General features: G+C 37.6%; 2 protein-coding genes across 10 annotated transcripts in view; one reads left to right on the top strand and one right to left on the bottom strand.

Moving 5' to 3' along the window:
• Positions 1 to 23273, top strand: part of Ano3 (anoctamin 3) — a 376269-nt gene that overhangs the window by 293444 nt on the left and 59552 nt on the right. For all 3 annotated transcript variants that reach the window (XM_087651939.1, NM_001430402.1, XM_087651940.1), the window contains 1 exon segment: positions 8541 to 8601. In XM_087651939.1, coding sequence (XP_087508065.1) covers positions 8541 to 8601 — 61 coding nt within the window.
• Muc15 (mucin 15, cell surface associated) lies at positions 7839 to 23110 on the bottom strand. Of its 7 annotated transcripts, none has more exons than XM_087654568.1 (5): positions 22854 to 23085; positions 16586 to 16679; positions 14702 to 15408; positions 12537 to 12686; positions 7839 to 10015 (listed from the first exon to the last, which is right to left on the bottom strand). In XM_087654568.1, exons 3-5 carry the CDS (start codon positions 15369 to 15371, stop codon positions 9855 to 9857), a joined length of 981 nt encoding a protein of 326 aa, XP_087510694.1. In that variant the 5' UTR covers positions 15372 to 15408; positions 16586 to 16679; positions 22854 to 23085; the 3' UTR covers positions 7839 to 9854.

The following is a 23273-nucleotide window of genomic DNA, read 5'->3' as shown; positions in this document are numbered from 1 at the left end:
TGTCTTTCTGTGTTTGGGTTAGCTCACTCAGGATGATATTTTCCAGTTCCAGCCATTTGCCTACGAATTTCATAAAGTCGTTGTTTTTGATAGCTGAGTAATATTCCATTGTGTACATGTACCACATTTTCTGTATCCATTCCTCTGTTGAAGGGCATCTGGGTTCTTTCCAGCTTCTGGCTATTATAAATAAGGCTGCAATGAACATAGTGGAGCACGTGTCTTTTTTATATGTTGGGGCATCTTTTGGGTATATGCCCAAGAGAGGTATAGCTGGATCCTCAGGCAGTTCAATGTCCAATTTTCTGAGGATCCTCCAGACTGATTTCCAGAATGGTTGTACCAGTTTGCAATCCCACCAACAATGGAGGAGTGTTCCTCTTTCTCCACATCCTCGCCAGCATCTGTTGTCCCCTGAGTTTTTGATCTTAGCCATTCTCACTGGTGTGAGGTGAAATCTCAGGGTTGTTTTGATTTGCATTTCCCTTATGAATAAAGATGTTAAACATTTCTTTAGGTGTTTCTCTGCCATTCGGCATTCCTCAGCTGTGAATTCTTTGTTTAGCCCTGAGCCCCATTTTTTAATAGGGTTATTTGTTTCCCTGTGGTCTAACTTCTTGAGTTCTTTGTATATTTTGGATATAAGGCCTCTATCTGTTGTAAGATTGGTAAAGATCTTTTCCCAATCTGTTGGTTGCCGTTTTGTCCTAACCACAGTGTCCTTTGCCTTACAGAAGCTTTGCAGTTTTATGAGATCCCATTTGTCAATTCTTGATCTTAGAGCGTAAGCCATTGGTGTTTTGTTCAGGAAATTTTTTCCAGTGCCCATGTGTTCCAGATGCTTCCCTAGTTTTTCTTCTATTAGTTTGAGTGTATCTGCTTTGATGTGGAGGTCCTTGATCCACTTGGACTTAAGCTTTGTACAGGGTGATAAGCATGGATCGATCTGCATTCTTCTACATGTTGACCTCCAGTTGAACCAGCACCATTTGCTGAAAATGCTATCTTTTTTCCATTGGATGGTTTTGGCTCCTTTGTCAAAAATCAAGTGACCATATGTGTGTGGGTTCATTTCTGGGTCTTCAATTCTATTCCATTAGTCTATCTGTCTGTCTCTGTACCAATACCATGCAGTTTTTATCACTATTGCTCTGTAAGACTGCTTGAGTTCAGGGATAGTGATTCCCCCTGAAGTCCTTTCATTGTTGAGGATAGCTTTAGCTATCCTGGGTTTTTTGTTATTCCAGATGAATTTGCAAATTGTTCTGTCTAACTCTTTGAAGAATTGGATTGGTATTTTGATGGGGATTGCATTGAATCTGTAGATTGCTTTTGGTAAAATGGCCATTTTTACTATATTGATCCTGCCAATCCATGAGCATGGGAGATTTTTCCATCTTCTGAGGTCTTCTTCAATTTCCTTCTTCAGTGTCTTGAAGTTCTTATTGTACAGATCTTTTACTTGCTTTGTTAAAGTCACTCCGAGGTACTTTATATTATTTGGGTCTATTATGAAGGGTGTCGTTTCCCTAATTTCTTTCTCGGCTTGTTTCTCTTTTGTATAGAGGAAGGCAACTGATTTATTTGAGTTAATTTTATACCCAGCCACTTTGCTGAAGCTGTTTATCAGCTTTAGTAGTTCTCTGGTGGAACTTTTGGGATCACTTAAATATACTATCATATCATCTGCAAATAGTGATATTTTGACTTCTTCTTTTCCGATCTGTATCCCCTTGACATCCTTTTGTTGTCTGATTGCTCTGGCTAGAACTTCAAGACCTATATTGAATAAGTAGGGAAGGAGTGGGCAGCCTTGTCTAGTCCCTGATTTTAGTGGGATTGCTTCAAGTTTCTCTCCATTTAGTTTAATGTTAGCAACTGGTTTGCTGTATATGGCTTTTACCATGTTCAGGTATGGGCCTTGAATTCCTATTCTTTCCAGGACTTTTATCATGAAGGGGTGTTGAATTTTGTCAAATGCTTTCTCAGGATCTAATGAAATGATCATGTGGTTTTGTTCTTTCAGTTTGTTTATATAATGGATCACGTTGATGGTTTTCCGTATATTAAACCATCCCTGCATGCCTGGGATGAAGCCTACTTGATCATGGTGGATGATTGTTTTGATGTGCTCTTGGATTCGGTTTGCCAGAATTTTGTTGAGTATTTTTGCGTCGATATTCATAAGGGAAATTGGTCTGAAGTTCTCTTTCTTTGTTGGGTCTTTGTGTGGTTTAGGTATAAGAGTAATTGTGGCTTCGTAGAAGGTATTCGGTAGTGATCCATCTGTTTCAATTTTGTGGAATAGTTTGGATAATATTGGTATGAGGTCTTCTATGAAGGTTTGATAGAATTCTGCACTAAACCTGTCTGGACCTGGGCTCTTTTTGGTTGGGAGACCTTTAATGACTGTTTCTATTTCCTTAGGAGTTATGGGGTTGTTTAACTGGTTTATCTGTTCCTGATTTAACTTCGATACCTGGTATTTGTCTAGGAAATTGTCCATTTCCTGAAGATTTTCAAGTTTTGTTGAATATAGGTTTTTGTAGTAAGATCTGATGATTTTTTGAATTTCCTCTGAATCTGTTGTTATGTCTCCCTTTTCATTTCTGATTTTGTTAATTTGGACGCACTCTCTGTGTCCTCTCGTTAGTCTGGCTAAGGGTTTATCTATCTTGTTGATTTTCTCAAAGAACCAACTTTTGGTTCTGTTGATTCTTTCTATGGTCCTTTTTGTTTCTACTTGTTTGATTTCAGCTCTGAGTTTGATTATTTCCTGCCTTCTACTCCTCCTGGGTGTATTTGCTTCTTTTTGTTCTAGAGCTTTTAGGTGTGCTGTCAAGCTGCTGACATATGCTCTTTCCTGTTTCTTTCTGCAGGCACTCAGCGCTATGAGTTTTCCTCTTAGCACAGCTTTCATTGTGTCCCATAAGTTTGTGTATGTTGTACCTTCATTTTCATTAAATTCTAAAAAGTTTTTAATTTCTTTCTTTATTTCTTCCTTGACCAGGTTATCATTGAGTAGAGCATTGTTCAATTTCCAAGTATATGTGGGCATTCTTCCTTGATTGTTATTGAAGACCAGTTTTAGGCCGTGGTGGTCCGATAGCATGCATGGGATTATTTCTATCTTTCTGTACCTGTTGAGGCCCGTTTTTTGACCAATTATATGGTCAATTTTGTAGAAAGTACCATGAGGAGCTGAGAAGAAGTTATATCCTTTTGCTTTAGGATAGAATGTTCTATAAATATCCGTTAGGTCCATTTGGCTCATGACTTCTCTTAGTCTGTCTACATCTCTGTTTAATTTCTGTTTCCATGATCTGTCCATTGATGAGAGTGGGGTGTTGAAATCTCCCACTATTATTGTGTGAGGTCCAATGTGTGTTTTGAGCTTTAGTAAGGTTTCTTTCACATATGTAGGTGCCCTTGTATTTGGGGCATAGATATTTAGGATTGAGAGTTCATCTTGGTGGATTTTTCCTTTGATGAATATGTAGTGTCGTTCCTTATCTTTTTTGATGACTTTTAGTTGAAAATTGATTTTATTTGATATTAGAATGGCTACTCCAGCTTGCTTCTTCTGACCATTTGCTTGGAAAGTTGTTTTCCAGCCTTTCACTCTGAGGTAGTGTCTGTCTTTGTCTCTGAGGTGTGTTTCCTGTAGGCAGCAGAATGCAGGGTCCTCGTTGCGTATCCAGTTTGTTAACCTATTTCTTTTTATTGGGAGTTGAGGCCATTGATGTTGAGAGATATTAAGGAATAGTGGTTATTGCTTCCCGTTATATTCATATTTGGATGTGAGGTTATGTTTGTGTGCTTTCATTCTCTTTGTTTTGTTGCCAAGACGATTAGTTTCTTGCTTCTTCTAGGGTATAGCTTGCCTCCTTATGTTGGGCTTTACCATTTATTATCCTTTGTAGTGCTGGATTTGTAGAAAGATATTGTGTAAATTTGGTTTTGTTATGGAATATCTTGGTTTCTCCATCTATGTTAATTGAGAGTTTTGCAGGATACAGTAACCTGGGCTGGCATTTGTGTTCTCTTAGGGTCTGTATAACATCAGTCCAGGATCTTCTGGCCTTCATAGTTTCTGGCGAGAAGTCTGGTGTGATTCTGATAGGTCTGCCTTTATATGTTACTTGACCTTTTTCCCTTACTGCTTTTAATATTCTTTCTTTATTTAGTGCATTTGGTGTTTTGACTATTATGTGACAGGAGGTGTTTCTTTTCTGGTCCAATCTATTTGGAGTTCTGTAGGCATCTTGTATGCCTATGGGTATCTCTTTTTTTAGGTTAGGGAAGTTTTCTTCTATGATTTTGTTGAAGATATTTACTGGTCCTTTGAGCTGGGAGTCTTCACTCTCTTCTATACCTATTATCCTTAGGTTTGATCTTCTCATTGAGTCCTGGATTTCCTGTATGTTTTGGACCAGTAGCTTTTTCCACTTTACATTATCTTTGACAGTTGAGTCAATGATTTCTATGGAATCTTCTGCTCCTGAGATTCTCTCTTCCATCTCTTGAATTCTGTTGGCGAGGCTTGTATCTACAGCTCCTTGTCTCTTCTTTTGGTTTTCTATATCCAGGGTTGTTTCCATGTGTTCTTTCTTGATTGCTTCTATTTCCATTTTTAATTCCTTCATCTGTTTGTTTGTGTTTTCCTGGAATTCTTTCAGGGATTTTTGCGATTCCTCTCTGTAGGCTTCTACTTGTTTATTAATGTTTTCCTGTGTTTCCCTAAGTGTGTTCATGTCTTTCTTGAAGTCCTCCAGCATCATGATCAAATATGATTTTGAAACTAGATCTTGCTTTTCTGGTGTGTTTGGATATTCCATGTTTGCTTTGGTGGGAGAATTGGGCTCCGATGATGGCATGTAGTCTTGGTTTCTGTTGCTTGGGTTCCTGCGCTTGCCTCTCGCCATCAGATTATCTCTAGTGTTACTTTGTTCTGCTATTTCTGACAGTGGCTAGACTGTCCTATAAGCCTGTGTGTCAGAAGTGCTGTAGACCTGTTTTCCTCTCTTTCAGTCAGTTATGGGGACAGAGTGTTCTGCTTTCGGGCGTGTAGTTTTTCCTCTCTACAGGTCTTCAGCTGTTCCTGTGGGCCTGTGTCTTGAGTTCACCAGGCAGCTTTCTTGCAGCAGACAAGTTGGTCTTACCTGTGGTCCCGAGGCTCAAGTTTGCTCGCGGGGTGCTGCCCAAGGGCTCTCTGCAGCGGCAGCCACCAGGAAGACCTGTGCCGCCCCTTCCGGGAGCTTCAGTGCACCAGGGTTCCAGATGGCCTTGGTGTTTTCCTCTGGAGTCAGAGATGTATGTACAGAGAGCAGTCTCTTCTGGTTTCCCAGGTTTGTCTGCCTCTCTGAAGGTTCAGCTCTCCCTCCCACGGGATTTGGGTGCAGAGAACTGTTTATCAGGTCTGTTTCCCTCAGGTTCTGGCGGTGTCTCATGCAGGGGTCCTGCCGCTCCTGGGCCCTCACCCACGGGAGCCCAGAGGCCTTATACAGTTTCCTCTTGGGCCAGGGATGTGGGCAGGGGTGAGCAGTGTTGGTGGTCTCTTCCGCTCTGCAGCCTCAGGAGTGCCCACCTGACCAGGCGGTGAGGTGTCTTTCCCACAGGGTCTGGGAGCAGAGAGCTGCTGCGGTCCCGGGATCCGCGGGCGTGGGACCTCAGGCAAACACAGGACGTGCCCGTTCCTAGATGAACTCTGCCTCTGTGTGTCCTGATCTCACCAGGCAGCTCTCTTGCAGCAGACAAGTTGGTCTTACCTTTGGTCCCGAGGCTCAAGTTTGCTCGCGGGGTGCTGCCCAAGGGCTCTCTGCAGCGGCAGCAACCAGGAAGACCTGTGCCGCCCCTTCCGGGAGCTTCAGTGCACCAGGGTTCCAGATGGCCTTGGTGTTTTCCTCTGGCATCCGGGATGTATGTACAGAGAGCAGTCTCTTCTGGTTTCCCAGGTTTGTCTGCCTCTCTGAAGGTTCAGCTCTCCCTCCCACGGGATTTGGGTGCAGAGAACTCGGGATGATATTTTCCAGTTCCATCCATTTGCCTATGAATTTCATAAAGTCGTTGTTTTTGATAGCTGGGTAATATTCCATTGTGTAGCTGTACCACATTTTCTGTATCCATTCCTCTGTTGAAGGGCATCTGGGTTCTTTCCAGCTTCTGGCTATTATAAATAAGGCTGCGATGAACATAGTGGAGCACGTGTCTTTGTTATATGTTGGGGCATCTTTTGGGTATATGCCCAAGAGAGGTATAGCTGAGTCCTCAGGTAGTTCAATGTCCAATTTTCTGAGGAACATCCAGACTGATTTCCAGAGTGGTTGTACCAGTCTGCAATCCCACCAACAATGGAGGAGTGTTCCTCTTTCTCCACGTCCTCGCCAGCATTTGCTGTCACCTGAGTTTTTGATCTTTGCCATTCTCACTGGTGTGAGGTGGAATCTCAGGGTTGTTTTGATTTGCATTTCCCTTATGACTAAAGATGTTGAACATTTCTTTAGGTGCTTCTCAGCCATTTGACATTCCTCAGCTGTGAATTCTTTGTTTAGCTTTGAACCCCATTTTAATAGGGTTATTTGTCTCCCTACGGTCTAACTTCTTGAGTTCTTTGTATATTTTGGATAGAAGGACTCTATCTGTTTTAAGATTGGTAATGATCTTTTCCCAATCTGTTGGTTGCCGTTTTGTCCTAACCACAGTGTCCTTTACCTTACAGAAGCTTTGCAGTTTTATGAGATCCCATTTGTCGATTCTTGATCTTAGAGCATAAGCCATTGGTGTTTTGTTCAGGAAATTTTCTCCAGTGCCCATGTGTTCGAGATGCTTCCCCTCTTTTTCTTCTATTAGTTAGAGTGTATCTGGTTTGATGTGGAGGTCCCTGATCCACTTGGACTTGAGCTTTGTACAGGGTGATAAGCATGGATCGACCTGCATTCTTCTACATATGGACCTCCAATTGAACCAGCACCATTTGCTGAAAATTGTATCTTTTTTCCATTGGATGGTTTTGGCTCCTTTGTCAAAAATCAAGTGACCATAGGTGTGTGGGTTCATTTCTGGGTCTTTAATTCTATTCCATCCAATATCCTTTTTAAGAATGTCTTTTAACTTGTAATTTGCCTTATCCTCTTTGGTAAATAATAATCCTCAGTTTCTCTATACGCTACCCTTCCTTATTGTAGGTACATTTTGTGTGATTTTTATTTACCAATGGAAAACTGAACCTTGAAAATATTAATGACAGAATCCAGTAACATATTATTCATAGGTTTTAGACATTATTTCATTCTTTCTTGCCTGGCATGTGAATCACCTCTTTGCAACCATGTAGTTTATACTACCCATCTGCCACCTATGCAGAAGCCCTCAGGCAACAGATCTATATTGCCAGTTTCAGAGTACTTGTGGTTTAGTAACTCTAAATTCATCCTCACAATGCTTCCTTCTGTCAGCTCACTTCATCTGAACATACAGACCTATATTTTTCCATCATCTACACAAGTAGGGTGAGTAAAGGAGGAAGACCACATCCACATGTGATTTACCATATGTTGTTTTTTCCCCCATCCTATTATTGATTCCTTATTGTGATATATATGTATAATATATACAATATTTTATTATATATGTACAATATATATACATATATATGTATATATACATACATTAACTTTAGTAAACATGCTTGGCAGTGTTCAGTTCTAGGCATTCATTGCTTGCAACCTATCCCCATGGATAATCAGAGGTTGAGTGTTATTTCTATAGTATTTAAGTGCATGCCAAGTGTTGACTTTCACTAATTTGAAAGCAAGGTATTGTGCAAGTAGAACAAAGCATCAATAAATCAGACTTTATTAAATTTGAATTTTATTAAAATCTATCTATCAATACTTGTAATTCTAAAAATTATATTGTACAACATTGAATAACTTTACATCCTTTATCAAGCTTTACATAAAGTAACAACTGATTAAAATATGCTTAATGATTTATAAAACATCTTGAAACAACTTAAAATGAAACTAATTACATTAAATAAATCACAACTGGACCCATGGCAAATTTTGCAAAACATAAAAGATCAGGAATTACTATGACAGCTTTCAATTTTAAAAGGTAGCTCACTATCAGAGTTCTGTTTTAGAACTTCCCTGTTCTGGGAATTTTCTCTAACTGGAAACAACATGAAACAAAACTTGTTATGTTTTAACTTACACACTAACATCTTACATTTCAGTCTTTGTGTGTTCAACTGTAATGCAAAATGGCTTTTTTGGGAATCTAGAACAACTTAAAAGCCAAGATGAAAGTGGGATACAAAGGAATCAGAGGGAAGAGAGAAGAAAAACCTGTTGTTTCCTCAACTCATCCTGTGAGGAAATTATATAAACTCCTGGAAGACTGTGAAGGTTCCAGGTCAATAGACTATGAAAAATTGTGATGGAACCTGGGGAGAAACCACAGTACCTAATGCAAATAATAACTTCTCTTTTAGTACAACCATTACTATGATTAATGTTTCTATTTCTTTTATTAAGGTAACATATTTGTTTGATAATGGAGGGACAGTCTTCTTCGCTATTTTTATGGCAATATGGGGTGAGTATTTTCTTTCTTTACTCATTTTACAACTGTCTTTCTAACAGTCGTTTCTGTGCTACACACATGCACACATGCACACACACACACACACACACACACACACACACAAGTGCACATGTAAGTGCCACTCATACCAGGTATTGATTCAATAATAAAACCTGTAAGATAATACTTACTTTGTTCATAAATTCACTCCTTGGGTATTTAGCTCTATTTAATCCTCTAACCTTGGAGGCTCAAAGACAAGTATTGATGGAAAACAAACTAAAACCAGAATTAAGTCTCTTGTATCTTTACTTGTTCAAGTGATGATGCATTTGCTTATTAACTCTCTTTGCTATTTTGCTCTGTGCTTCATTCAAACCTTTGGAGGGACAGCTATTTCACATATGACTGTACATTTACAATGTACTGCAAATTCTATTTCTAGCTAACAAGTTAAATTCATACTATGTACAAGTATATTCCTCAGTCTTGTCCTCATGTTTCCAGTTGAGATTCTAACGTGCCTAATTAACTGAAACCTGATGTGTACTCATGCAAGCTGAAGTTGCTTAAAACTTTGAGGACTTTCAGGGAAGATATCACTTTCCTAGTAGAGTCAGTTTTCTTCCTGTGGCCCTGTTAAATGCCCCCATTGTCAACTTGCCGGCCGAAGGGACTGACCATGTGTGCTATTGCAGAAGAATGAAATGTATTAGAAGACAAGCTTTTCGTTCTTATTGCCTTAATTTCTCAGGACCAGGAATTCTGCCATATCATATTCCTGGCTTTGAAACAAACCAGCAAAAAATTTGCTCCCATGAAAATGCCTGTTTTATTCTGTGGTCCTGGATTATAGACAAGAGGAAAGAAGAGTTAACTCCAGTTTCCTGTTTAAAAACAAACTATTTAAAGAAAATCTAGTTTGGGTTCCCAGATTTTGTGTGAAGAAGGGTTATTGTTAAGTTATCAGTCAGTGCTACCATGGTGATGTGCATTAATTTTACCGTATTTCACAAAGGTTTCCTTGGAAAATAAACCAAAATACAAATTATGGTTATATAACACATGCTTCAGCTCAGCTGAGGACTGTAAGGAAAGAATGCTTCTAGATGACGGATCCACCCTGCTTTTTCCTGCACAACTCCTGCCTCTGCAGTATTCTCTGTGCAAGCAGCATGGCAGTGACCTTGCAGGACCTCTTGCATGATGAAAGGTCGAAATGGAGATGAACTCTTCCCCTCAGCAGCCCTCCTTCTCTCCTAGCTTTACATGGAGGTGCGAAGTGGAGGTATGGCATCCATGGGAATGCTATCATGCGCACTTTCTCCCTCTTCAGGCATGGATGAATCACTCACAGCTGGGTTGTAGTAACTAGAATTTCCAAAATTGACATCATAAGGTTCTGGTGCATTGTCTAATCGCAGAACTGAAAAACACAGCAAAATCAACAGGCTCGTTTTATGGTGACAGTCTCAATGGCAGATGCTCTATCAGCTGACTACAGTGTTAGGAGTTAGGGGTTGTCCTAGGTAATGAGCAGGCACTTCTGTGTGGGCGTTCGGACATTATTTTGAAATTTTAGATAGGTAGATTTTTGCATTCCACATTTATGTCTATTAATAAGAGAACAAAGGTAGTTCTGAAATTCTAAATTAGACATAAAATTAAGAAATTAAGGAAAGCACCTCAATGAAGCATACCAATACTTGATACTTGAAAATATAAACTAATTGACTCTTATGGTTTTTTGTTTTTAATCTTTTGGTAGAAAAAATTTTTAATTGAGGACAGTGAATAAAACACCATTATTTACTGTTTATCTTAATACCATGATAGTCAACCCTGTGCACATGTAGAAAGAAGTAAAAAATGCCCGAAAGTGTGCCTCCTTCTGGTAGATCAAGTAATCACTCAATATGCTCCGATGGATGATTGGGAGGGGGAGTTGTTTCATTTTTAGCAAAGGGAGATACTTTCTTAATGAGCTTGAGTATATATTTTCAGAGAAAACTTAGGTATGCATTAGGTGTCTTAAAGTGCAGCAAGGAGTAATTACTAATTAAATTGGTGGCTTAATTATTTCTGTAAGTATTATGTTGCCTGACTATTCCTTAAGCTATCTTCTTACAAACTTGTCTCCCTGGAACTCTGGGTCTTTGAACAGCTATCTCGAAGCTGTATGGAAGAGATCACAAAAGTCTCATGATTGAATTGCTCCTCAAAGCATCAGTCACAACGACTTAGATTGTAAAAAACTGACAACATAATTGTTTATATTATGTACTTAATGGAAGTTTCATATATATATATGTTACACATAATTTAAAAATTCTCCTTTTTCACTTTGAAACATATCACCTTAGAAATATGGCTTAGTAGAAACCCATAAACAGAATTCTCCTACATTTACAGTAAATAGATCTAATTTTGAATAAATGTAATATAACAACAGAACTCAAAGAGGACTTTACTGGTAGACTCAACAGAGGCAAGTTCCTATTTGCTATATGTCAGAAATCCTTGTACATGCAAGAAAACTGGCCTTCTCATAAAGCATAAGAGAGAAGAGTCAAGTAACTGAAGCTACTTCATCTTATGTTTGATATACATACATACATACATACATACATACATACATACATACATATATATAATTCTGCCTTTTGCATATGAGTTTCTATTAATTACAGATATTATTGTTTCCCTTGCACTCTCATATAAATGTGTGTGTGTGTGTGTGTGTGTGTTAGTAGTGTGCTTATACATATTTGTATGTGTACCTCTATGCATGTGGAGACAGAGAAGCTTATGTCAGGACTATTCCTCTATGATTCTTTGTGTTATACACTGAGACACAGTCTCTCAGTTAAAAACCTCACTAGTTGTCTTGTTTGAAGAACCCCTTTTCTACCATACAAGTGTTGAAATTATAGGCTCACCAGAATTTTACATGGGTTCTAGGGATCTGAGCTGTGGTTGTTATGTTTAGACAGCAAGTATGTCTATGGACCTATCTCTAGAGCCCTGGCTGGCTTTAAAAACACATTTTAAGAGTGACAAAGTTCTGAAATAAGCTATGAGGTCCTTTATCTGTACATATATGAAACTTCCAGATCCTATGTTTCAGAGACACATTTCTGGTTATTTCATGGGCTTTCTGTTTGTTTTGTTTTATTTCTTGGAACAATAATAAAATAAAATGTAAAACAAAAACTAACACATTGGAACTGGACAAAACAGACAGACAGAAAAGAGCCTAAGATAAGGCACAACAATCAGGTACCCACTTCTTTGCACACTCAGGCATCTCATTAAAACACTAAACTGGAAGCCTTAAAATGTACACAGGGGACCTTTGCAGGCACTGAAGGTTCATAAGACCTCTGATCATGTTGATATATAGGGCCTTGATTTCTTGGTGCCCTCTTCAGGCTTACAATTTTTTCCCTCCTCTTCCATGAGACTCTGTGAGCTCTGAGAGGAGGAAATTTGATCCCACTTAGAGTTGAGTGGTCTTTCACTCTCTGTATAATGTCTGGCTGTGGGTCTATAGTTTTTTCCATCTACTACAAGTGGAGGCTTCTCTGACGGTGGCTGGCCATATTTGTTTTTCTGGGTCTGGGAGACCTTGCTCAGGAAGATTTTTTCCTAGCTCCATTTGCCTGAAAATGTCAGAGCCGGAGTGAACTTCAAATTACGTTCAATTTTTCTACATATGTTTGGATTCTAGAAACAGTATTTAAATACAGTTTTAATACAATGAACAAACACTCCAAAGGTTTTCAAATGTCACAGATAAACAGTGCAATTCTTTTCTTGGTCAAGTGGCAATGGGTCTAAATAAATCTAGTCTGTTTCTGTCAGATGACACTCTGACTTCTTCCGAGGTATCAGTGACACATACTAAATCTATTGCATGTTGGCGATGGTCTGAGAGAAGTTTTTACCTGGTTCGTTTCTGTCATCATAAAGTCGCTGATGGGAAAATGAATCTGTTTTCCGTTGTCCACACAATAAGTAGCCAACAAGGCTAAGCAGAGAAGCACCCAGGATAGCTCCTAAAATGGCTCCAAATACTATCCCTGTGTTCTTAGTCTCTAGAAGAAAAAAAACAAACAGAAGATTCAACTAAGAAATAAAAACAATTATTCAAAAACAAAAATCCATATGCAAAGTGACATATGAAAGATTTGAATGTTTTTAATTAGATAACGGAGACAATATATCTCTGTATGTGTACATTATTTTATGGTCAGTATTCGCGATATAGTGCTAAAATTCATTATGAAATTATACATATAAATTCACTTTATTTGAAAAATATAAAGCCTTTCATTTATAGTTGATAATTACTGATTATCTCCAAAGGTACTAAGGTGCTGCATTTTATAGAAGATCTAAGTTCAGTAATTAATAATGTATTTATTTATAAAGGTGTTTTATAAACTCCGAGTCAATGGGGAGATTTAAAGTTGAACTTTAATTTTGTATAATAATTCAATATACAGACACACATATGCAAACACAAAACAGTGTATGAGTAATAAGTAATACAAAATGCCAAGAAGGCACTAGGAGGAAACACAATATTTCTTGGTATACTACATTTACAAACTGAGCAAAGCAAGCAAGCAAAAGACAAAAGCAAGATGTTTGCAATGCCTTCTTATACCAAAGCTCAGCTCTCAAGAAACTACAAAATTATACTGTGAGGCCTTATGTGGAATAGTTGACTTGGAAATTAAGTAACCATCAAAGTACTACAACCTTCTGCCTTGTAGATACCGACTGATTAAATGTCTTGAGCTATTCACTAATTAGGTAGATGAAGTTTTTCTTATGTTCCCTAAAGCCACTCCTAATGAAATTAACTCATTTGGAATACAAAAAAGCTGACAATATAAAAAGAAGCAAAATTAACAATTCTGATAAAAGAGCTATGGTATGGATTAGTGCTCAGTATTCACAATATATATTTATTGAGGTTAGACAGACTGTGGATGCATTTTAAATATTCTTTTCAATGGAATAAAAGACCATACATGAATTATGTGATGTATTAAAATTAAGGCCAAAATAAAAGCATATGTATATACATATTGTCATCAGTTACTTAATAAAGATTAGACTTCAAATGTCGAAATCTTTCCATATGCTGACAACAGGTTATAAATGCCAATTCACATATACAATTACACTTAATTGTAATTAACTTAACCTCTAAAGTGCATGTGAAGGCGCTGGGTTAATAAAAAGTAGGGTTTTTTGTTAAAAATAATCAATCACTTCAGGCATACAAGCATACAGCTAGACCTGAAGGAAATTAAGCTTAATGAATGCATTATATAACCTGTGCTACACTTCTTATTTTACATCTTTGAATTTGGCATGATCTCTAAATCAATCATATATATGTTCATCTAATAATAATTTGTCAAAAATTATATATTAAATAGGATATTAAACGAAAAGTTAAGAATGTTTTTCCTGTGGCAAGCTTGTCTGAGAAACTCTTGGAGTGTCACTCTTCTGTTACTGTCCTTGTGTCACTGTATGTGAGGTCAGGTAGTCTATAAAATCACTCATTTTCTTCAGTGTTTTGAAACTCACATGCATATATTTTAAAGGTTATTTATATAATAATCCTAAAGCATCAAAAGTCCAGATTGTCTTTAAAGGGTAGAAATTGTCACCTGGTGACTCAGGCAGGATTTACTTACCATCACAACCCTACATCCCACTATCTTCCCATGTTCCTACCTACTAGGAACTAATATGTGCTCAATTAAATCCTAAAACCACTCCACAATTTTTATTGTCTACTCCTCACAATAAGAATGACTCATACATAGAGCACTTGCCTAGCAAGCGCAAGGCCATGGGTTCGGTCCTCAGCTCAAAAAAAAAAGGAATGACCCATACAACTACAATTGCCTGCCTTTCTCTAAAATAGCACTCCATAATTATATGACTTCTTTAGAGATTCAGTCTTATATAACCAGAAAATTAAATCCATATATATATATATATATATATATATATATATATATATATATACACACACATACACACGTACATACATACATACATACATACATACATACATACATACCTTTTGGGGTGTCTGATGCATTGGGGAAAAGTTTTGAATTATTGGTGAATTTTAAGGTAGGCTGTAAAGTTGTTTTTTCTTGATATGGGGTAAAACCAGCAAAGTTGTCATTTGTGGCAAACCATCCAGTAGGTTCAGCTGTGAAAGGAGTCACGGGTGTGGTCTTTGGAGGAGGAGGGAAGAGGCTAACTGTACTGGACATATCTTTAGGACTGTTCATTGTGTCATTGTCCAAAGACCAAGTAAAATTTCCCGACAATGGAGAATGTGTAGAATTGGAATGTTCTGAGACCTGTAAAGGATTTACATCGGCTACGGATGAGTTCAAAGGCAACTTGGAAACAAAGGGAGGAATGGAATGTGTGGAGGGAGGTTTTGGACTCTCAGTTGAACTAGCTGTTGGAAAGTTTCTGCTGGAATTTGTTGCTTTGAAGGTTGTGGATAAATCCAAAAGAGAAGGAGCCGTCACCATGAGATTGGAGATATCACTTCTGTTTTCTGAAGTTGCATTTATTCTTCTTTCCAAATGAATCAATTTGTTTCTCATTGTTTTCACATCTTCTATAGTGTGCTGAGTTACATTTCTTCTTAGATTTTGTTTCTGAGGTCTCCCAAATGGTAATGAAATGAACAGACTTGAAATCAATGCAATTTTGGCTAAGGTCAACATGGTAGCCTTCGTTGATATTGGTTTTAATATGAGGAATCTGAAAGAAAGTAAGAGTCATTTGAATTATAAGAGCATTCTGCATTTTTCTATGGATCTTTATTACTGAAAAGGGGAATCTAGACTAATGTTGAGATGATAATTCATTTTAATAAGTTGGTTTGGGGTGGATTGTGAATTTAAATCAGCGTCACTAAGTCCTATTTTCTATATAATTTTTCTTCCTACGAAAATGCCAGAAAACAGCCTTGCCAAGTTAGATACTGCTTTTTAAAAGATCACCAAGCTTGGAACAACTTGAACATATATATATATATATATATATATATATATATATATATATATATATATATATATATACACACACACACACACACACACATATATGTGTGTGTGTGTGTGTGTGTGTGTGTGTGTGTGTGTGTGTGTGTGCATAAGCTGCAAAATAATTTTTAAGTGTTATAATTATAGGACATGCAGAGTTGGCTGGTTTCTTCAAACTTTCAGAGAGCATGTTTTCTCCTCAGATGTGACTTTGAATTCTGATAGTGAAAACAACCCCACTGATCAGACACTAAATATATGCCATTGTCAGATATATCAAGTACAATGATAGTGCAAACTCTGTATCCCTCATTCATTAGAAGAGTGGTCTCTCCTGGTGTGAGACATTTAATACAGTCGCTCATGCTGTGGTGACCCACCAACACAACATTGTTTTTGTTGCTACTTCATAACTTTAATTTTTCTACTGTTCTGAATCATAATAAAAATATCTGTGTTTTCTAATCAACTCTCTTTTAAATACATTTTATTCATATTTACTTTTAAGTCATTGAAGTTAAAATAGGAGCTATGTTAAAATAAATAAAGAATGTGATTGAGGTTATGTATAAAATTTTTAGGTACATTATAGCATGGTTAGGTAATAAAATCATGATAGTGACCTCATTAATCTAAGCACACCATTCTGATTAGGTATGGGAATTCCCTAGCTCTTAAGTGGTTGATAAGGAAAACATTAGAACAGGAATTTATTAAAATTCTGGTTTCTGTCACAAATAACCTATAGATTCATCATCATTATAAGTTGTTAAAATATTATTATCAAGATAACCAAACTGTTTTACAGTATTATTTTAAACTAATTCAAGTAATGCAGGAAGAAATATTCAGAACGCTAACTGGCCTAAAGTAAGCACTTAATACACACCAACCTCCATTTGGTATCAATTAAATGTCACATTATCCCTGCAATGCAGTGTTGGTCATGACCTCTTTGAGGATCAAATGACCCTTTCCAGGGGTGGCCTAAGACAAGAGGAAAACAGATATTTACATTACAATTCATGGCAGTAGCAAAATTATAGTTATGAAGTAGCAATGAAAGAAATTTTATGGTTGGAGGTCATCATAACGTGAGGACCTGTAGTAAAGGGTCTCAGCATTAGGAACATTGAGAACCACTGTTCTAGTGTCTTGGTGATTACAAAGTCCACCAAATCACTGTACTTGATGCAGTGATACCTTGAGATAGGAACAGCCTGTGGTATGGTCTTTATCTAGATGAAGAAACTGAGGCTCAGAGTGACTAGTAATAGAAATTAAAATAAACAGAAGAGGCCAAACAAGATGCTAAACAATAAAGTACGTTTAGCTGCATTTTTGTATTTAAGAAATGTTACCCTGGAGCTGAGACTGTTGCTTAGTGGTTAGAGTGCTTGCTCAGCATGCAAAAAGGCTGCATTCCACCCCACCATTACCTAAATAAAATAAACTAGTGTGTGCCTGTATTCCCAGAACTAGGAAGGAGTACGGAGGAAGTAACAGCATCAGAAGCTCAAGGTAATTCTCACTACCTAGTTGGAAGCTAGCCTGGGTTACTGTTGTGGTTTGGTCTTTTACTATGGATTGTAGTGCTAAATACTGGCCCCCAAGGCCTCATTGCCCCGGGCAAGAGAACCTGGATGTACACAAAAGAATGCTATGTGACCTTGCTCCTTAATTTAAAATTATTGGTTGAATAAAGATGCCCACAGCCTATAGCTTGACAGAATTGAGGTTGGTGGGCTTGAGACACAAGGGGGAGAAGAAGGCAGAGGGAGGAGAAGATGCCATGGGGTAAGTGAGTTATGAAAACATGCCAGGAGGGCTGGCCAACTGACATTAATAGCAGTCCAGATGGAATGTAGCCATTTGTAATTGGGGGTTATTGATAGGGAAACAGAAATAATAGCATAGAGAGTAGCTATCTACCTAGCTTTAGTGCATTAACAGCTAATTATAAATATAAAGGTTACGTTCTTTTATCTAGAAACTAAATAAACAAAGGAAGAGGATAAGCATACTATTAATATTTTTAAAATTGTATACAGCGGGATATATGAGACACCATTTCAAACAATCTCTTGAAACAATAAAAATTGAGAAATAACTTGATGCTCCTCAAATCGGGTCTTATTTCTTACTAAAACATTCCAGCTTGACAGAGGAAAATGGAGGAAGTTCAACTGCTAAATATTAAGGTTCTGTATTTCCTGTACTTTTTTTAAAGATTGGTTTTTATTTTATGCACATGAAGGTTTGCCTATGTGCATGCATTCCTGTATACCACATGTGTGTCTGACACCCGTGGATGTCAGAAGGGGACATCAGTTCCTCTGGATTTAAACTTACAGACAATTGTGAGCCTCCATGTGGGTGCTAAGAAACAAGCCTGGGGCTCTAGAAAAGCAACCAGTGCTTTTAGACATTGAGCCATCTCTTCAGCTCCTTACCTGTAGTTCTTCAACGACTTCCACTGAATTTTCAAAAATAATGTCAATGCTGCTGCTGGGGTGTGTGTGTGTGTGTGTGTGTGTGTGTGTGTGTGTGTGTGTGTGCGTGTGTGTGTGTGTGTGTGTATGTGTGTGTTTTAATTAGGGTTAAAAGAGCCTCCATACTCCTCTGATTATAATTTGATTATTTTTCCCACATTCTCCTTCCACTCAGTCATCTGTCATAAGTTACCATATCTGCATTACATTGTGATATACTGTCTTCATCATAAGCTGTTAGGAATCAGTCCACTATCTTCCATTCCAAAGGTTTCAGTGGGATATACAATTTTTATTTCCTGTTTTAATCATTTAAGAAAAATCTTAAAATACAAGGCAGGTAGGCATGCAGGAATATTCACAGGCACATTATTTTTGAGATTCTGGAAGAAATCCACCACTAACAGATTGAACAAGCAGCCCTGGCCTATTTGTACAGTGAAAATTAGCATCTTACAATTTTATAAAACAGCATGGATAATTATCATCAACATAATGCAAGGCCTAAAAATGTAGGCACGTTGTGTAATTGCACATAAATAAAGTTCAAAACAGGCACAACTCCTGTTAGAAGACAAGAGACTCTGGATGGATATGTGTGGGGAGAGAGTTCATTTAAAGGGTTCTCATGTGCTTGTCATACTCTGTTTCCAGACAGGAATTATAGAAATGTTTACATTTGTGGTGATTCTTTCTTATATTTTATTTTCTTTCAGTTATAATCAATACAAGTGGCTTAAGTCATAAGATTGTTAACATAATCAGAAAATTGTATTATTAATTGCATATTTGTTTTCTTAGAGACTTGTTTTACATCAAATCCTTTAAAGCAATCAGACAGAACAAGATTTGTAATAACAAATACAAATAATTAAGTAGAAGCAGAAAGAACATTAACAAGGTTGCCTTGTCTGGCATCCATGGAGGGGAAGCCCTTGGTCCTGTGAAGGACTGATGACCCAGTGTAGGGGAATGCGAGGGCAGTGGGTGGGTGGATGGGGGTGCACACTTGTGGAGGCAGTGGGAGAAACGTGGAATGGGGTGAGTTGGAGGGGAAACTGGGAAGGGGTATAACACTTGAAATGCAAATAAACAAAATAACCAATAAAAAATTTAAAAAGGTATCAACAAGGTGCTCAAGAACTCATAATCAAGTAAATCAAGTGTAGGAATAAACCTTTAGTTAAATGCATGGACATATAGCTCGTGAATATGGAAGGCCACATGTGGCAATTACAAAGGAACTTTCTGTCTTTGTAGATCCCTTCCCCCATCATTTTATTTTAGCAGAGTTTTTAAATTGAAGGGTTTAAGTCATTCTAAAAACACTGCAAACCTAGTAATGTAAAATCACATATCTTAAGTGCTTCTCGAATATGATGAATATACTTTTATCTTAAAATAAGAAACTCTAACAACTTTGTGCATTGAGTCTTGTATAATCTAGATGAAGAAAACATTAGAGATTTTTCCCTGGGCATGTAGCTGATCAATATTCCATTCAGTTAGGGCCTTATGTAGTAAGTACATTCACAATGCAGTTTATCTTGGTGTAGTTACATGTATTTTCTGTACAGATCACAGAACACTGAGTTGTCTGTCTTTTCACCTGCTGCCTGTGTTCTGTTTTAGGCATGGCACTTGGTCATGCTTCCTATCTTTATTAAGTCACTGGTTTACATTCTTTCTCCTTAGGTCCTAAAATTTTGGTCATCAAAAGCAGGGGAAAGTCCCTTGGGTATTCTAATTTTCTTTCAGTGTTACATTAGGAATCTAGCCTGGAGCTTTCACCTCCTCCTATAAAAAGAATCCTCAGATCACCAGCCAACACAGTGAGCTTTATGTGCCAGGTTCACCTCGACTGTAACATTGAATCACCGAGGGCATCTCTGTTACCTTCACCTCACTTTTGAGTGTAACCTGAAAGCCTGGAGTATCAATACCTCAAATTAGCCAACGCAGTTTGACGAGCTATAATTTATCTCCCGGAAAAAGATTTAGAATGAAGGAAGACAGGAGCAGATCTTAGGTCTGAATGCAAGGTGGTTAATTTAGAAATTAATACAGCTGTGGCTACAGCATTGCAAAGACTGATTTAGGCTGATAATCCTGACATTGGGTGGCATCTGCTTCTCCTCCCTGGCTTTTAGGGTTACCATGTAACATATCTCAGCAGGTACATCTCATCTTACAGGAACAGAAGAAGCCCAAAACTTAAGCTTTCAGGTTTTCAAAACTCTAGCTATGACATTTTATAAGGACTTTGTAACTCAGGCTAAGTTGGACCCCACTGAATTCAGGAATGTACCCTGTGAGCAGAAAGAGCAAGTGAGGAGGACGATAGGAACCTTCAGAAGACAGTGGATCAAATTTCCATTTTTTCCTTTCCCTTTCCTTTAAGCCTCTTTCCATTTCTAGGCTCTGAACTAAGTTTAAACAACGTTGTATCTCTGTAATATATTAAACTGAGGTTAAGTTTGCTGGGTCATGAGTTGCGGCATGCTTGAGTTTGCCCAAGTTCATCTACCATCCAGATGTCATACAGAATGGGAAGAAAGTGATAAATTGAGAGAAAGAAGAAATATTTAGATAGAGAAAAAAATCAGTGTATTTCTCCTGTGTTTTTACATCTTCTTGTACCTGGGTAGGAGCAATACTGGGAGCTTAGCATCTAAGGAAGTTTAGAAAGTGTAACAAAAACAGACTTATAATCATCACAAACTTGAAAAACTTAAGGCTAGGACGATTAGATATGGAACAGAAAGACAAAATTCTGAGGCAAGCTGTAAGACCTTAAGTACATATTCTAAACATCTAGAAATTGATACATTTTTACAGTTTTTTTATTTAAAAACAGTTAAAATGTAATTTCAAAGAATATATTTCAGGGTTTTGAATAATTCTTCCACAGGGAGGATGAACAGTGTTTTCTCCCTTTTCTCCCTTTCTTTAGTGTTAACACTGACCAGTGGCTTCCCATTGCTAGATCTCATGGAGAGCTCGCAAACACTGGGAGCGGATATATATCATCTATATCTATATCTATATCTATATCTATATCTATCTATATATATATATATATATATTCATGAAAGCAAACCTGTTTACTCTGCTTAATTTGGATTGCTCTTAATTGTATAATGCCAGTATTCTGCTGAGCCTCTCTTTTGTAATTGAGTTATACTACTTATCCAAGCTTTAAGAATAGGGAGGCACCCTGGCTATATATGGCTGTAAACACATGCAAGAGAAAGTATAATATTCATTTAATCAAAAAAAGTAAGAGCATCAGCTTAGGTATATGGAAGATATCATATAATGTTCTTGTGATGAATCCCTAAGAAGTATAGACCCACTTTGCCCAATTACTTTTGATTATTTCTTGTCATAAACCTTACCTTCCGAATGTAGATGGGTTTATTTGTTTACTTTTGTCAATTAAAGCTCAGTCATTCATGTAGCTAATATTCCAGGCAAAACTTGAGTACTTGAGTACTTTGAGTAGTCTTTGCAATTTTGGTCAGCACTGAGTATCTTCTCTAAAGCCACATTAATGAGAATATAAGAAATTATGTTCTAGAACTCTCTTATTATATAAAGGTTTAGAAGCATGAGAAGTGAGAAATTCTATTTGTACTCAAACACACACTCTCTCTCTCTTTCTCTCTCTCTCGTGTGTGTGTGTGTGTGTGTGTGTGTGTGTGTGTGGTGTAAAGTATAAATAAATTTTTATTTGGTTAAAAAAAGATAAAATGATTTTTTTCCTTGAAAGAAATTCCCTAAGGATTTTCTATCATTCTATTAAATGATTCAGATAAACATAAATTAAGAAAAAAAGGAGAGAATGACATCCTGCCTGCTATTTTGGGAGTGTAGGCATGAATTTCACGACTGTGAGAAAGTAGGTGGATGACTACAAAGCTAAGAGAGAATGTGTGTTCAAAAGATATGTTCTGAAGCCAAGTTCCCAAGCATGAGGTTTTAGACTTCTATCACATTTCACTGTCTTTAGAAACAGCCTCTATGAATCAAAGAGAAAGTAGGTCAGGGTGGCAATCTGAAAATGGCTTTCGCAAACCCTGACTAAATTCTCATTCCACAGGAGGTCTTCTGTGAGTGAGTTAGCTTTCTAAAATTTGGGGGAATGCCAGCCATGCATGCTAAGCATGCTAGATAAAATAATAAAATGTACAGTTTTTTAACTTTTCAGTAAAGGACACCATTGAAAACGATGTATAAAAGCATGTAATTCATTGCATGTAAGCATAACTTTCCCCCCCAAAATGATACTATACTGAAAAAAGAAACATTAAGCCTAAATGCATAATTTAGAGCTATTTGACTTATGTTCCTTCCACCAGCTCCAATTGAAAGTCTTTGATGGCTCTGCTAAGACTTGACTGAAGTAAGCATTGTATACACTTTTCTACCTGTTTAGTAAGTTAGCAGCTTTGCTTCTTAAAGTTTATTCATTTAGCAGTGCAAAAGTTCACTTAGAAGGTAATTAACTAAGGAAACAATGGCCAGTTTATATCAGAGTCTCTGTGGCTACTTGCCTGACTTTTTTGACAAAAGTTGAGGCCAAGGTGATTCTCTTTGATGAGAGAGAGAGAGAGAGAGAGAGAGAGAGAGAGAGAGAGAGAGAGAACCCCAAGGTGCACACACTTACCTTCAGAACTGACAGGTGTTTACAGATGATGGGGAATAAAATACCACAGTTGTCCTGACTGCAATAAGTCCTCAGCACATGAAAAAACAGGTGGTTTAAGTGTGACAGTGTGGCATTGAGCAGGACTCAGGCAAGATGTAAGAAGAAACAAAATTGGGTGGGGCTGTCCGGCTAGCTGGCTGGCTGGCTGGCAGTATCTTGCTTGTGTAATAGAGCAGCCAAGAACCTGACTGACCTGCCTCTCAGCTGTAAGCAATAGGATATCACCTCACTCAGGTCTGAAGAAAGTCCAACCCTCTAGTTTTCATAGGTTACTTTGACTGATTTTGAGATAGGCTGGATTCTTTGCACAGTAGCAAAAAAAAGGATTGTTTATTTCTTGAGGGGGGAGGGGTGGTAGCATCGTCTGGTGTATTAAGA

The sequence above is a fragment of the Rattus norvegicus genome, chromosome 3 (assembly GCF_021556685.1).
Source record: "Rattus norvegicus strain SHRSP/BbbUtx chromosome 3, alternate assembly SHRSP_T2T, whole genome shotgun sequence".
In the NCBI taxonomy this organism is placed as follows: domain Eukaryota; kingdom Metazoa; phylum Chordata; class Mammalia; order Rodentia; family Muridae; genus Rattus; species Rattus norvegicus.
Note: the sequence above shows the minus strand (reverse complement) of the source record. Positions and strands in the feature narration are given on the sequence as shown.